The sequence below is a fragment of the Platichthys flesus genome, chromosome 12, assembly GCF_949316205.1.
Source record: "Platichthys flesus chromosome 12, fPlaFle2.1, whole genome shotgun sequence".
Lineage (NCBI taxonomy): Eukaryota > Metazoa > Chordata > Actinopteri > Pleuronectiformes > Pleuronectidae > Platichthys > Platichthys flesus.
The window spans coordinates 9,999,330-10,013,629 of NC_084956.1; the positions used below are offsets into that span (position 1 = coordinate 9,999,330).

Genomic DNA, 14,300 nt, shown 5'->3' on the forward strand with positions numbered 1-14,300 from the left:
TGAATCTAAACAGTTTTTGTCTCAATTAGTATTAGTATTTCTTTGTAGGAGTGTTGCCACTGAGTTCCAACTGCAGGTTGTATTATGTCAATGAATCCAAACTAATTCAAAAGCGAGTGTTACTTTTAGGATGTATACTAATCCAAACTTTTGATAACTGTCCTTTGATATTGAGAAGATCAAGTAAAACAGAAAGTGGAGCACGCACCATGGTCTCTGCTCTGAAGCAAGTGACTGGGCAGCAGCGGGCACTGGGGATTTCGTGTTTAATTAGCATAAAATATCTGCTGGAGAGCAGCAGGACCGTGCGTCACAGCCATCGGCGAGGATAGGAGGGAGGAGGGAGGGGGCACCTATGGGAGTCAACAAACTGCAGAGTGTATCCCTGCTAATGCCGTCAAAAAGCAGTCCGGTTGATGTGAAATGATGACTTAGCTCTCTGCGTAACGGGTGACTGGAGACAGCTGCATGGGAGCTTTTGGGAGCCGGAGGGGCGCAGCGTACACGGACCTACAACAAGGAGCGGGTTGGCAAAGAGCGCTGCAGGTTAATCCCCCCAAACTGTGAGCGCTGTTCGAGACCGGCACTCCGCCTGAAGGACGAGATATGAGACAATGAAGCAACTGGAGATACAGCGTGTCCAAGTCACGAGAGTGGAAATGCGCGTGCGATGACGGACGGCGCAGGGGACAGAGAAGAGGTAAAGCAGAAGAAAGTTATCTAGCTCATTAGTCGGTGTCCCGGTGCCGGAGAAGAAAAGGGAGGAAATAAAGACGGGACCAATGTGCCAACCGTGCGTAAATTTATAGACAAATAAGCCAGAGACTTTTTTTTTTTAAATATCTTTTAACAGACAAGACTTGAACCAGAGAAGGAGAGAAACATGGAGCCGGAAGAGACCACACCGGGACAAGGCGCCAATTTGGCACAAACTGCCGCCTCCAAACTCGCCCAGATGGGTGAAAGAACTAAACAAATAGGCAACAATGTAATCCAAGATCCAGAGCGGCAGAAGCGGATTATTCTCGTAATAGTCTGTACAGCACTTTTGTTAGACAACATGCTTTACATGGTGATTGTGCCAATTATACCCGATTACCTTGAAGGGCTACAGAAGGCAGCGGATCGAGCCCAAGACGCAGTGGTGTACATCAACTCCACCAACAGCACCATCCATAGAGCCCCTAAAGGGAACTTCGACCTCCAGATAGGGGTTCTGTTCGCCTCCAAGGCCATCTTGCAGCTCCTGGTGAACCCGCTTAGTGGCACCTTCATTGACAGGGTCGGGTATGATATCCCGCTCTTCATCGGACTAACTGTCATGTTCCTCTCCACTGTCACATTTGCCTTCGCCGACAATTACGCGACTCTGTTCCTGGCGCGCAGCATGCAGGGCCTCGGCTCGGCTTTCGCGGACACTGCAGGGATCGCCCTGATCGCAGACAGGTACACGGAGGAGAAGGCGAGGAGCAAAGCGCTGGGTATCGCCTTGGCCTTCATCTCTTTTGGCAGTCTTGTGGCGCCCCCCTTTGGGGGGGTGCTCTATCAGTTTGCCGGGAGGCGGGTGCCCTTCATGATCCTAGCCTGCATTTGCCTCATAGATGGCCTGTTGGTTCTGATTGTGCTGAAACCCTTTTCAAACCGAGAGAGACAAAACATGCCAGTGGGAACTCCCATTTATAAACTGATGATTGATCCATATATAGCTGTAGTGGCTGGTGCTCTGACTATTTGTAACATCCCTCTCGCCTTCCTTGAGCCCACCATCGCCAACTGGATGGAGGAAAACATGCATTCCAGCCAGTGGGAGATCGGCATGACATGGTTCCCTGCATTCTTCCCTCATGTCTTAGGTGTATTTCTTACTGTCAAACTAGCAGCCAAGTACCCTCATCTCCAGTGGTTTTATGGGGCTATAGGTATGGTGTTCATAGGCGCCAGCTCCTGCACGGTGCCGGCCTGTAAAAACTTTGGACAGCTCATGATCCCGCTGTGCGGTATCTGCTTCGGCATCGCCTTCGTGGACACGGCGCTCCTGCCCACACTGGGTTTCCTAGTGGATGTGCGACACGTGTCGGTGTATGGAAGCGTGTACGCCATCGCAGACATCTCCTACTGTGTGGCCTACGCACTGGGGCCCGTGGTGGCCGGACAGATAGTGCACGACCTGGGCTTCGTTCAGCTCAACTTGGGCATGGGCCTCGCCAATATGCTTTACGCACCGGCGCTCCTCCTGTTGAAGAACGTGATGCAGATGAAGACTTCGCACTCCGAGAGAAACATGCTCCTAGAGGACGGCCCGACCGGACTGTACGACACAATTAAGATGGAGCAGCGGGAGAAGAAGAGGAAGGGTTTGTGTACAACCCTCGACGAGAATGGTGTTGAAACCTTTGCGCAACGGTCGTATTCAGAGGAGGAATCCTCGGGAGGAGAGTATGCGTAAAAGGACCTTTAACCGAGAGTAAAAGTCTCAAAGTGCCCATGTAGAGTTGTGTGCATCGCGTCCGATCAATTGCATAACACGATCAGGATTGTGTAACGACATCAATTATTTTACTGTCTTTGGGTTACAGTCCCTGCGGGTATATTGCCAAATCAAGTAGCTTCACGCTTTCTGCAGTAGAAAGGCGCTCGCTGGCGTGTGTTCATCTTCAAGTGAGAGTGTATTGTGAAGGATGTGTTGAGATTAAGTGTCTATTCATGAATTAACACTATTAACCACTGTATCAGAAGCCGACTCGTATTCAGGGACTATGTGTAAATGTATTTTAACAAAAAAAAAGAACAATTATGATGTACTGTTTGCGTCTTCTAATGTAACCTGTATTTTCTTTTCGCCAGAGTTGTGCTGCTAAACTCAATATGCAATACCGCGTGGGACTCTAAACTGTTTTAGAGGAAGTTAAACCAGATGGAAATTAGCTGAAATCTGTGTCTTGATGTTTTATTATTTTTTGGATGATGTACTTCTGGAATGCAAAGCCTCACTGTATGACCCAATACTGTACATACGTGTATATTCATGTACATAATTAAATCAGTATAATGTGAATGTTGCTGTTCATGGGGATCTTTCATTTATGCAATAAATACATTTATTTCGACATAATAACACTTTTATTTTCCTGTACAGCTTAAATATTCTACACTGACAAAAATATAACTTCAATAAAATTAAAAATATTTTATGGCTTCATTTATAATACGAGGATTTGTTTTTCTCTAGGCATATTTCAAGATTAAAATTAATTCATGTTAACGAATGCCTATATTATAAGGGGAAGTGAAAATCCCGTATATATAAAGTTCGTTTATCTGAATAAAAAAGGTTTGAACAGGTTGAGAATAGAGTGTAATAACAATATCACGGTTTTCTGAGTTTGATACTGTGCGCAAACAAATGGTTTCGTAAAGCATCCGCAGCCTCTCCAAAACGCGCACACTTTGCATTTAATATCAAACACACAGCGCCGATTAAATCAGTCAGATGCAGAGAGGGGAAAACAGCCAATGCTGCCAGACTGCCCCATGAATAGGGCCTAAGTAATAGAAAAGCCAAAAGGAAGAAGTCTAGGCCACATCCACGATCTATTCCTAAGCTCATCAGAAGCGTGTGCGCAGCCGGTGCGTTACAGCCGACGTCTAAATAAGGTGCAGTGAGGAGTTGAAGCGCCAAATAAACTTCTCGACGAATGGTAGGACTTCTGGGAGGAGCCTGGCAGCCGCGCAGGGGGGTGAGGTACCCTCTCAGCATCTCCCCTCATCCAGCGAGGGACTTACGCACTTGCCATGCTGGGAATTTGAAAGATGCTTTAAAATGATGCAGGACCCGAAGAAGTAGTTAAGATTTAAAAGTCAAGATGGACAAAGCGGATTTTTCCTGACGAGTGGGAATGACGGTTATTCAGGTTGGTGAGTAAAATGTTGTTTTCTAAGTGACTGATCATTTTGAATTATAGGTTAGTTTAGTATATTGGTATTATCATGGTAGCATGACAACAGCACGTATCATCATGCTGTTAAATCCGTAAAAAGTGCGCATTCTTGCAATTTTTACTGAAAAAAGAGGCACGTTTTTTATTTTAAATGTTTACTATTTGTCTTAAATATTCCAACTAGAGATGAGATGTTTAAATGCAGCTGCAGCTCAGACGGTCACATGTGTCTGATACTTTCACGGTTCAGAACTTCACACTGGTTTTTATTTTATTTGTGGACATAGAGTCTGTCTCGTGAATTAACCTGCTGCCTGACAGCCGCTCCCTGCACCGTCAACATGCCAGTTCTGGACCGAGAGCCCTCCAAAGATTCCGGGGGAGACGATGTAAATATCTTATATGTGACTTGTATGCATTTAAAATGTGTTTGAAAGGAACATGCATGAGATAAGTCATGTTTTTCAATAAACAAATAGAGATATAAAAAATAAAAGCGAATGAAAGTAAAAGCATTTATCAGATGAAGACAATATAAGAGCCAAGGAGGAAACCTAAAAGAATAATTACTATATTGTGTTATTTTAATTAACTTATCTCTTGTTTTGAGTCAAAGTGTATTTTCTCAGTTTCTTGGTTCCAAAGTGATATTATTTATCATAAGTAGTGTTTATTGTCTTGGCAAAGTGATGTGATGCATGTGTCAGAGGACACTCAGGCCCTTTCAGTTGATTTGAAGCCACACATTTAGATTTAAATAGAAAGAACGAGTGATGAGAATTGGATTTTGGGTGGGGGGCTTCATCCTGCACTCTGTTCAGGGCCTGCCGAAGCTGCCACTCCCCCCCCTGAAAGACACGCTGGACACGTACCTGATGTGCATGAAGCACCTGCTCACAGAGGAGCAGTTTATCAAGACCCAGGACACAGTGAAGGAGTTTGGGGCCCCTGGAGGAGTGGGAGACCTGCTGCAGAGCAAACTGGAGGAGAGGAGGTTAAAAGAGGCCAACTGGGTAAATTAATAAAAGGACAATGTCTCACAAAGTAATGACTTGTGCAAAACAAGGTATTTCAAACAATAGCAGCACTGATGTACAGCTTCCTGTTTACTGACCTTTGGATCACTATTCCTCTGAGATCTAACTTCAGGTGATTCCCTCTGTTTAGGTGTACGACTTCTGGCTGAGTGACATGTACCTGAACAACAGAATGGCTCTGCCCGTCAACTCCAGCCCTGCGATGGTCTTCCCCCTGCAGAACTTCAAGGCTCCCATCGACTCTTTGAGGTAAGACACACAGCACAGCCGAGACAAACAAGTCTGGAGGAAATAAAACAGTGTGAATATATTGTCATGGAAGAAGTGTTTTTTTTAACCAAAAACAGAAGAAAATGCATCAACTGCAACACACTGTAAAAATACCTTTACAGGTAATTATTGTTTATTACAGCATAAAGACTTGAGAAATGAAAGTGAACTATATAAATGACTTGGACACCGGCTCTGATTGATTATAGAAAAACTCAACACTTCTTTGCCACACATTGACAGATGGGGTCATTACTCAGATTGTCCTCAGGGCTGAGGTCAGGCCTGGCTGCTGGTGGCAACGTTCATAGACAGGGTCTGTGGTTTGGTAAAAATGGTATCGATCTGGCACCAGCTCCTTAAACACAGGATTTACCTAAAGAGCTATAATGTTGACACAGCTACACAATGAATGAAGAATTATAGGTCAAATACTGAGAATAGAACGCAATGAGGAGGAGGAATCAAGTACTGTGTGGGTTGCGTCCGTGTTGTGTGTCTGTTGTCATGTATTTAACAAAACAATGTTTGCTTTCCTAGGTTCGCTGCACACTTACTTTCAGGTGTTTTGGAATACAAAACGCTTCTAGATGCGTAAGTTAAACACACAGAACAGCCAGAGAACAAATAGTTGACAGTATGATTTTGAAAATAGGTGTAACAGTGGTGTGTGTTTGTGTGTGTGTGTGTGTGTGTGTAGACGTGCCCTGCCTGTGGACTACGCCCGGGGCCAGCTGGCTGGAACCCCAATGTGTATGGAGCAGTACTATCGCCTCTTCACTTCCTACCGCCTACCGGGACCTGAGAGGGACACACTAGTGGCCCAGGAAAGCTGCGTGATGCCAGAACCTGAACACGTCATTGTGGTTTATAAAAAACAGGTCAGACAAAGTGAGAGAGCAAATATGGAATTTGACAAACCGATCACAACACAAGTTCCTTTTTCTAAACTTTTCAACCACATCACACAGTCAAAATCGATCATTGGAGGTGCTTGGATCAATTAGCATGTGAGCTCAGCAATGTCAGGACTTCTCATCTGTGTTGCTCAATATAGGATGAATTGGTTTCCCATTGAAGGTCCACAAATAAGTCCTTTAATAGATTTCAACCATATCTTGTTCAATCTTCACCAGAAGCTCAAGATTTGGGAAGATAAAGACTGAACCTTTATTCTTATTAGACAAACTTTAAACTTTAAACAGACTTATTTGCAAATAGAATGAAATCTGGCGATGGGCTCTTACAAGATGCAATGTCTGTCAACATGTTGATTTTTCGACCCTTGAGTAGTGCAGACTGCAGCCTCGTAATGCCAAAGATGGCAAAGTATGTGTCCAGGATAGTTTAGCTTCATTTTGAGATAGTGGGAGTAAGTGGACACATGTTGTCCGTCTTTATATTCAGTCTGGGGTTGGACCATACCCATCTTTGAGCGCAGCTTTTATTACTTTACTACACACTGGCAAATCTTGATGACTGTATCTTACGGTGGCCCCGAGAGCTCAACGAACAGCAACCTAAGAAAACACATGCAAGTTGACAAAACACAAGCAAAGTAAGAAAACATCTTCATCAAGTTCACAACACAACACAACACATTACATTGTGTGTGTGTGTGTGTGTGTGTGTGTGTGTGTGTGTGTGTGTGTGTGTGTGTGTGTGTGTGTGTGTGTGTGTGCGAGCGCACCGGCCCCTGTTCTCCGACCCCGCCCACTCGCTCAGAAGAGGGGGCAAAATGTATCTTTTGATAGTGAAGGTTTGTTTCCTACCCCTGCACACTATGGACAATACATTGCCTCACAAACAGGGGCTTGCTTGTTAGCACTGTTTATTCAGTTTAACAGAAGAAGACGGCATGTCTCTAGATATAGAAAGAAAAATATGCACAACACTTTACTGTACAGCCACTGCAGAGGGCTGAAGAGTCGCATTCGGCTCCAGAGCCGCGGGTGGCAGACCCCTGTGTGGAACCGAATTTGTATGGTGTATTGGACGTTTTTGTGTCTGCTGTGGCAGCAGTGTCCATCACTTTTAGCTGTCCTCTGGAAACACTTCCATTGTCGTTTCTTTTCTATTTGCAGCGTGTTTCACTATTTGCAGCGCGTTTGTCTATTTGCTGCGCGTTTCTGTAATGTGTTCTGTTGTGTTGTGAACTTGATGAAGATGTTTTCTTACTTTGCTTGTGTTTTGTCAACTTGCATGTGTTTTCTTATCTTGCATATGTTTTCTTCAGTTGCTGTTCGTTGAGCTCTCAGGGCCACCGTAGTATCTTGTATGGTTTTGACACAACACGACATGGAAGCAATATCTGCACCTCTGTGGCTGTTGTCACTCCAGGACATTACACACACACACACACACACACACACACACACACACACACACACATACACATACACATACACACACACACACACACACACACACACACACACACACACACACACACACACACACACACACAAGACACACACATGAAAATAGCCCTGCTCGTGTCTGGTAATTAGACTCTACATCTCTGTCACTCTCTTGTGTGAGATGGTACAGTAAACAGGCTCTGCAGGCACAGTGCAAACATATCTCCCACAAAATAATTACCAGACCTCTGGGCTGCAGGTCTTCTCTATTGAGTTATTATATATTACATGCTTGACATTTATACCTCAGCTCTGTCGACGTTACCAAAATAATGCATCAACATTGTAATCAATCTTAATTGCAATATTTTGTAAACATAAAGACAAAAAGGTCAACTTTAGATGCATCTAGATTTAGCTCATCTTTAATTAAGTTCCTTGCTTCAGCCTTTTTCTTCTTTCACTTCCCTCTGAGTGTTTTGGGACGAGGCATCAGCATGAATTTAGAGGTGGTGGTAAAGACTGAGTTAACAACTCCACATTAACCTGTATTTCACTCATGTCAACACATCAAGGTGCCATTTCTGCAGGATAATTATCAATATTTCATGTGTCTTCACTTGATCTACTGGTGGTTTTGATAATCTGGCTGCACGGCACTGATCATTTGTGTTCCTTGCCCCATCAGATTGAGAAGATTCTTATAATTGATATACATTTTCTGCTCTAAAATTAAGACCAATCTTGTAATTTGGAGTTACCCGTCCTGCCCAAAGCAAAGATTAAATATTAAAGAAACACATGAGACACTGGTGACATTTTGTGTCCGATCTAAACCTGTGTCCAGTTCTACGTCCTGGATGTGGTGCTCAACTTCCGCCGCCTGAATGAGAGGGATCTGTTGACTCAGCTGGACAAAATTGTCAAGATGGCTGACAGTAAAGAAGAGCAGCTCCCACCCATCGGTCTCCTCACCTCAGATGGACGCACAGAGTGGGCAGAGTCTCGCAGAGCTTTAATGAAAGGTACATTACGAATGGAGATCCTACATTTTCTGTCAAAAACTCTTAATGTTACCAGATCTGTTCCCAACTACACTTTTTTTTACAAAACTTGTTACTCTCTAGAGTCAACAAACAGGGATTCTCTGGACATGATCGAGCGTTGCCTGTGTTTGGTTTGTCTGGACGACGCCAGCGGCCCCGAGCTGAGCGACACCACACGTGCCATGTGGATGCTGCACGGAGGAGGCGTGGCCAAGAATGGTGGAAACCGCTGGTACGACAAACCAATGCAGGTCAGTGAGCACCGCTGTCCGGTCGGTTGCTTGAGTTTCTGTGTCTTTAACCCGTTTGCTCTTATTTGTCTTTGAGAACAGGTTGAAGAATGGTAATTTGAAAAAAAGAGAGAACGAAATCAGGATAAAATGGCTGAATGGTGGACGCTCCATGGTCGAGCAAATTTACTTCTTTAATTTCCAATGAAAAATGACGGAAAAAACTGATGAACAAATTCATCTTTCAAAGTGTCAGTGGATGTCATTAGCAGATCCCAAAGCCAATTAGGATTCTACAGTTAAAGGAGCTCTTGTGGAGAGTTGACATTCCCAGTGGATCACAAACCCTGGGCTTAAGACACGACTTTGATGGAGTTGTTTTGATGAAGAATTCAGATTCCTTGAATGAACTACTTGATTAATATCAAATACATACAGGGTTGGAGGCCTCCTCTCTAAATAATTGGTATGTGAAATGTATATGAGGGAATATTAATATGAGTACAACCGCAAATGAGCTGAATCTTGGCATTGCAGTTTGGCTGAACAAAACTGAAGAAAGCGTCACGTGTCAGTTTGTTGTAGGAGCTGACGGCTGCTGTGGAGTCGTGTGTGAGCACTCACCATTCGAGGGAATCGTCCTGGTCCAGTGCACAGAGTACCTACTCAAATACATGTAAGAGATGAAATGCAAATGCATCTTTAAAACGCTGAATATGTGTGTGCGTGTGTGTGTGTGTGTGTCTGTGTGTGTGTGTGTGGCATATGCTACAAGACACCAGATGACTAACCTAAATAAAGTGCTAAACTATACAATATTCCCATATGACGTCAGGATTGGCAGCCCATCGAAGCTGGTCCGAGCTGCGAGTGTGAGCGAGCTGCCGGCACCGCGCAGACTCCGCTGGAAATGTACTCCAGAGGTGCACAAGCTGCTCGCCTCCTCCGCTGACAAGCTGCAAAGGTCAAAGTGTTTACTGCACGTTCTGTTAAATCAGACAAACCCATGACAGCTTTCAAATCACAGGGTTTGTCCTGCTTTCCTCAGGCTGGTGACAAATCTGGACATGAACGTGCAAAAATTCGACGAATACGGGAAAGAGTTCATCAAGAGGCAGAAGATAAGCCCAGATGCCTACATTCAGGTGGCTATTCAGTTGGCGTACTACCGGTAAGACAAAGTTAAACAGAACTGGACTGATTCTGATGTATCACATCAACCAAGTGTCCAACCAACAAGGCTTTCCCTCTCTCTTTCTAGATGTCATCGCAGACCAGTGTCGACGTACGAGAGCGCCTCCATACGACGCTTTCAGCAGGGCCGAGTGGACAACATCCGCTCAGCCACTCCCAACGCCCTGGCCTTTGTCAAAGCAATGACTGATGGGATGCAGAGTAAAAGCGTAAGATGTTTTAGTGCAGACTCCAGCTGAATCTTAGCTTTGCAGCTTGGTTCAACAAAACCGAAGATAGCTTCACTGTGTCAGTTTGTTGTGGGAGCTGACGGCTGCTGTGGAGCTGCTGAATCGATTGGCAGATAATAATCATTTGATCAATAAGAGCCGACCACAAACATTTTGGCATCTGCGACTATGTCTAGATTTTATTTGAATGAATAAAAAAGCAGAAAAGATGTGCCATCTTTGTTTGTATCAAAGGTTAAAAAAATATATATATTTTCTATATTATTTGCGGGATGTATAAATTTGGTTGTTGTTTCTTTATATTTATAGTAATTTATGATAAACTGTATGGTTTAACTATAAATAACCTCAATAGCCTCAAATACATTTCTTTTGTAACAAGAGTTTGAAAACAACTTCTACGGAATAATTGCAAAATTTTCTTTTAAATATATATTAGTATGTATATATTCAGTATTGGATATTTTTTAACTCATAACATCATTATCAGGCGTCAAAACTCAATTTTTTTTAGATTCTACAGTCCATGCTGCTGCTGCAAAGTAAAAGCTCAGTTTGAACTACGTATTGAAACCATCAGTTGTCGTTGCTTTTTAACAGTGAAATGTAATCTTTTACTTCATTCTGTGTTGACGTTCCTCAGCATGAAAAACTATGCATACTGCAAATAAAGGAAATGTAATAGCCTGTTATTGATTCTCTGTTGTTTACTTCTGCAGGATACAGAAAAGATGGAGATGTTACGAGGCGCCATAGCTGCACAGACAAATTACACTATTCGGGTAACTACTCTCCAACCTCATCCACTCAAAAAAACAACAGGATTTCAATGTTGCTTATGAATGAAAATTCACTAACATACTCTTGTGTTTTGTATTTAGACTATCACAGGGATGGCGATAGACAATCACCTACTAGGACTGCGTGAAATTGCACATGAACTGAGGATGGAGAAACCAGAGATTTTTAAAGACGAAGCCTATCTCATCAGTAACCAGTTCATTCTCTCCACAAGTCAGGTATTGGATTTCCAAACATCAAAGTCAGATTTAATCCAGTTTAAAAAATTAGGTTACAGGGTAAAAACTGACATGGGATGGTGTGTACTGGCAAATTAAGTGGGTATTAACAAAAGATGCTAGTGAGTTGCACTATGGGAAATGTAGGATCCAGCATTTTTGGAGCTAGAACAATAGTACAGATGAAAACTCGGGATATCTCAGCATCAACCATCTCAATTATTGTTTTTTCTGTTTTGGTGAGAAGCCCAATTCTATGTTAGTTCAGAACAAAATTCCTGGAGTAGCACAGTTAGAGAGCAACACAGTACATACCTGACCTGTTTCCACTTTATTTTAGCTCCTCTAACTGAGAGAAAGTGACACACAAACATCCTCAACTGCAACAGAACTTCATTGGCCACTTTATTTGGAATTGAAAGTAAATATATAAAGATAAAACCCCTAAAATACTGTTTATAGATTATTTTTAGGAAATTCCCAAAAATGAGGAAAAATACAATATCTTGCAATGTTAAAGAAAAAATTCTGGATCTGAACCAATGTTTATTGGGTCATTCCATGACCCATACTACTGTACATCCTTCCACCAAGTTTCATTGCAATCCGTTCAGCGTTTTTTGTGAAATCCTGCTAAAAATGCTAAATTATATCTAGCCTCAATGGTGGAGGCAAAGATATAAAAACATCACTGAAGCCTTCTTTCTCCCCTCAGGTCCCGACTACTGTGGAGATGTTCTGCTGCTACGGACCCGTGGTCCCAAACGGATATGGGGTGTGTTACAATCCTCAGTCAGACCACATCATCTTCTCGGTGTCTAGTTTCCGCGAGAGCCCTCAGACGTGCTCGGCAGAGTTTGTCAAGTGTCTGGTGCAGGGACTGTTGGACATGAGGGACCTGTGCAATAAATGCAACTGTGTCTCCACCCCGACCAAGCAGAGGAAGGAGCAGACGCTGGAGACGCACACGCAAACGGAAACAAACTGGCAAAGCAAAACACAGCAGAGACCGTGTGAGTCGTCCAAGAACCAACAAGCGCCGCCACAGGTTCTGGTGAAGAAGCCGGACCAGACTCACGTGGAGGCTCAAACCCAGACTTGATAACAGGGAGAGGCCCCAGCTTTGAAGAATGGCAGTAAATCCTAGGAGATTGTCAGCTCCAGTTTAAATGTGTTTTCTGTGGTGCAATAATTTATTGAGTCCTTCAAAGAAAATCCAATCCAACTGTGATACGAGATGTTATGTGAAGCAGTTGGTCGTATACAGTATCGTTAAATCTGTCACGTGTTGACGAACATTGAATGAATAACCCTAACCCTAACCCATACAGCAGGAATTGAAATGTCTAAAAAATAGCAAATATATACGTAGATAGAAATTTGAGGCAAATTTGAGCTTCTGATTCTTGTTTTGCACTAAATTAAGACGAATCGGCCAAAGAAAAGAGGAATGAGAATGATGACAACCAGAGCTGCAGGTAAGGTTGTTGGGAAATGAGCAAATATTGAAATGAAAAAAACATATATATTATTCTCTCTTCGATATTTCTGCATCACGCCTGTCAGTCATTGTGACAGGACCAAACCAGTCTGTGACTTATGACAAATGGTTGATTGTCTCAGTATATGTGTCAATTTGCAAAGTTGCATGCTGCTATCTAATGGTTTGAATCATAATGAGGATTATGGTACATTGTAAAACCCCAATCTTTTATGCAATCTCCCAATGTTGTCTTCATAAATTATTGTCTATTGCACCAATATACATACATGTTATCATACATGTGGTATTAGTAAAATAACTGTTAAAAAATTTATGTCAATCATTAGACATTTAGATCATATGAAATATGCATACAACTGATTTCCAGGGGATATTCTTTAGTTAATCAATGTGAATGTTGAGTGTGATTATCATGAATTTGTAAGTTCAGGAGCAGAATATTAATCAAGCTATTTATTTTGTAATACATCAATTATAGTAAATGTAACTTTAAAGATGAAACTTATTGAGCAGAGGTGATCACTGTGTTTATGTCCGTCAAATTGTATTTATAGAGTATTAATGAAGATTAAAACAGAGAAACCAATATTGAAATTGTTCTGTTGGTTTTGCTGTTTCCAGATCAATAATGTAAAATCTATTTATTTATCTTACTTCGCTGTGAATGTTAAAAGGTTAATTTCACTGACCTGTGGTGGAATTACAAAATCGTACATTATTATAAGCTACATGTGTATTCATAGGCTCGGCTGAAACAGCCTAATCAGAGCCTTGCCCCCCCCCCCCCCCCATCACCTTAATATGTACAACAATTTCCACCAATAAGATATTTGTTTAGATTTTTGGAAAATTATGTTTGCCAGATTCTCTATTATCAGTTTCTGTTTGTGTTGAACGATTACATGTATGAACAAGCATCAGTGAATTTCTTTGATATTGAAGAAAACATAAAAACAAGGAGGGAAGTATGAAGTACGTTTTTCTCTGAAGTGGGTTCATCACTTACTGAATGTAAACATATGTATGTCTTTGTTCAAATGTATTAAAGGTATAATATATAGGCTACTTATTATACTATAAACTATGTACATCTCATATTTAGATCAATAATTGTAAACACCTTTAAAACCTTATATTTATATAAAACGTGTACATACAGTGATTTTTTTCCTCATTCAAACAAACTATAGGTTTTGTCTAAGAAAAACACAGTTTGTGTTTGTTTGTGTGGACTTAACAGATTGAAAAGGAGGTTTATTAAGGGGGCAGCTGCAACAGGGGTCACATATTTATCACATTTACTTTCAGTTGATGTTGGTATTAAATGTGTTTGACTGCATTGCAGGGCATTGAAGGGTATGTAATGGAATTTTCACCACCATAGTCTAATATCAACCTTATCAACATACTGGACTCACATTTTTAAGTGAGTTAACTGGAGACTCTAAATTGAACGTAGGTGTAAATATGAG

At 42.1% G+C, this 14,300-nt stretch overlaps 2 protein-coding genes across 2 annotated transcripts; both read left to right on the forward strand.

Moving 5' to 3' along the window:
• Nucleotides 1–498: 498 nt before the first annotated feature.
• On the forward strand, nt 499–3,057 carry slc18a3a (solute carrier family 18 member 3a). Its single transcript, XM_062400449.1, has one exon. It carries the CDS (start codon nt 884–886, stop codon nt 2,444–2,446), a length of 1,563 nt encoding a protein of 520 aa, XP_062256433.1. The 5' UTR covers nt 499–883; the 3' UTR covers nt 2,447–3,057.
• A 1,222-nt stretch (nt 3,058–4,279) lies between these two features.
• Nucleotides 4,280–13,921, forward strand: chata (choline O-acetyltransferase a). The gene is made up of 14 exons (XM_062400448.1): nt 4,280–4,327; nt 4,760–4,951; nt 5,106–5,224; nt 5,786–5,839; nt 5,946–6,126; nt 8,453–8,630; nt 8,733–8,902; nt 9,457–9,557; nt 9,717–9,845; nt 9,930–10,052; nt 10,143–10,284; nt 11,025–11,087; nt 11,187–11,324; nt 12,040–13,921. Exons 1-14 carry the CDS (start codon nt 4,280–4,282, stop codon nt 12,424–12,426), a joined length of 2,025 nt encoding a protein of 674 aa, XP_062256432.1. The 3' UTR covers nt 12,427–13,921.
• Nucleotides 13,922–14,300: the final 379 nt, after the last annotated feature.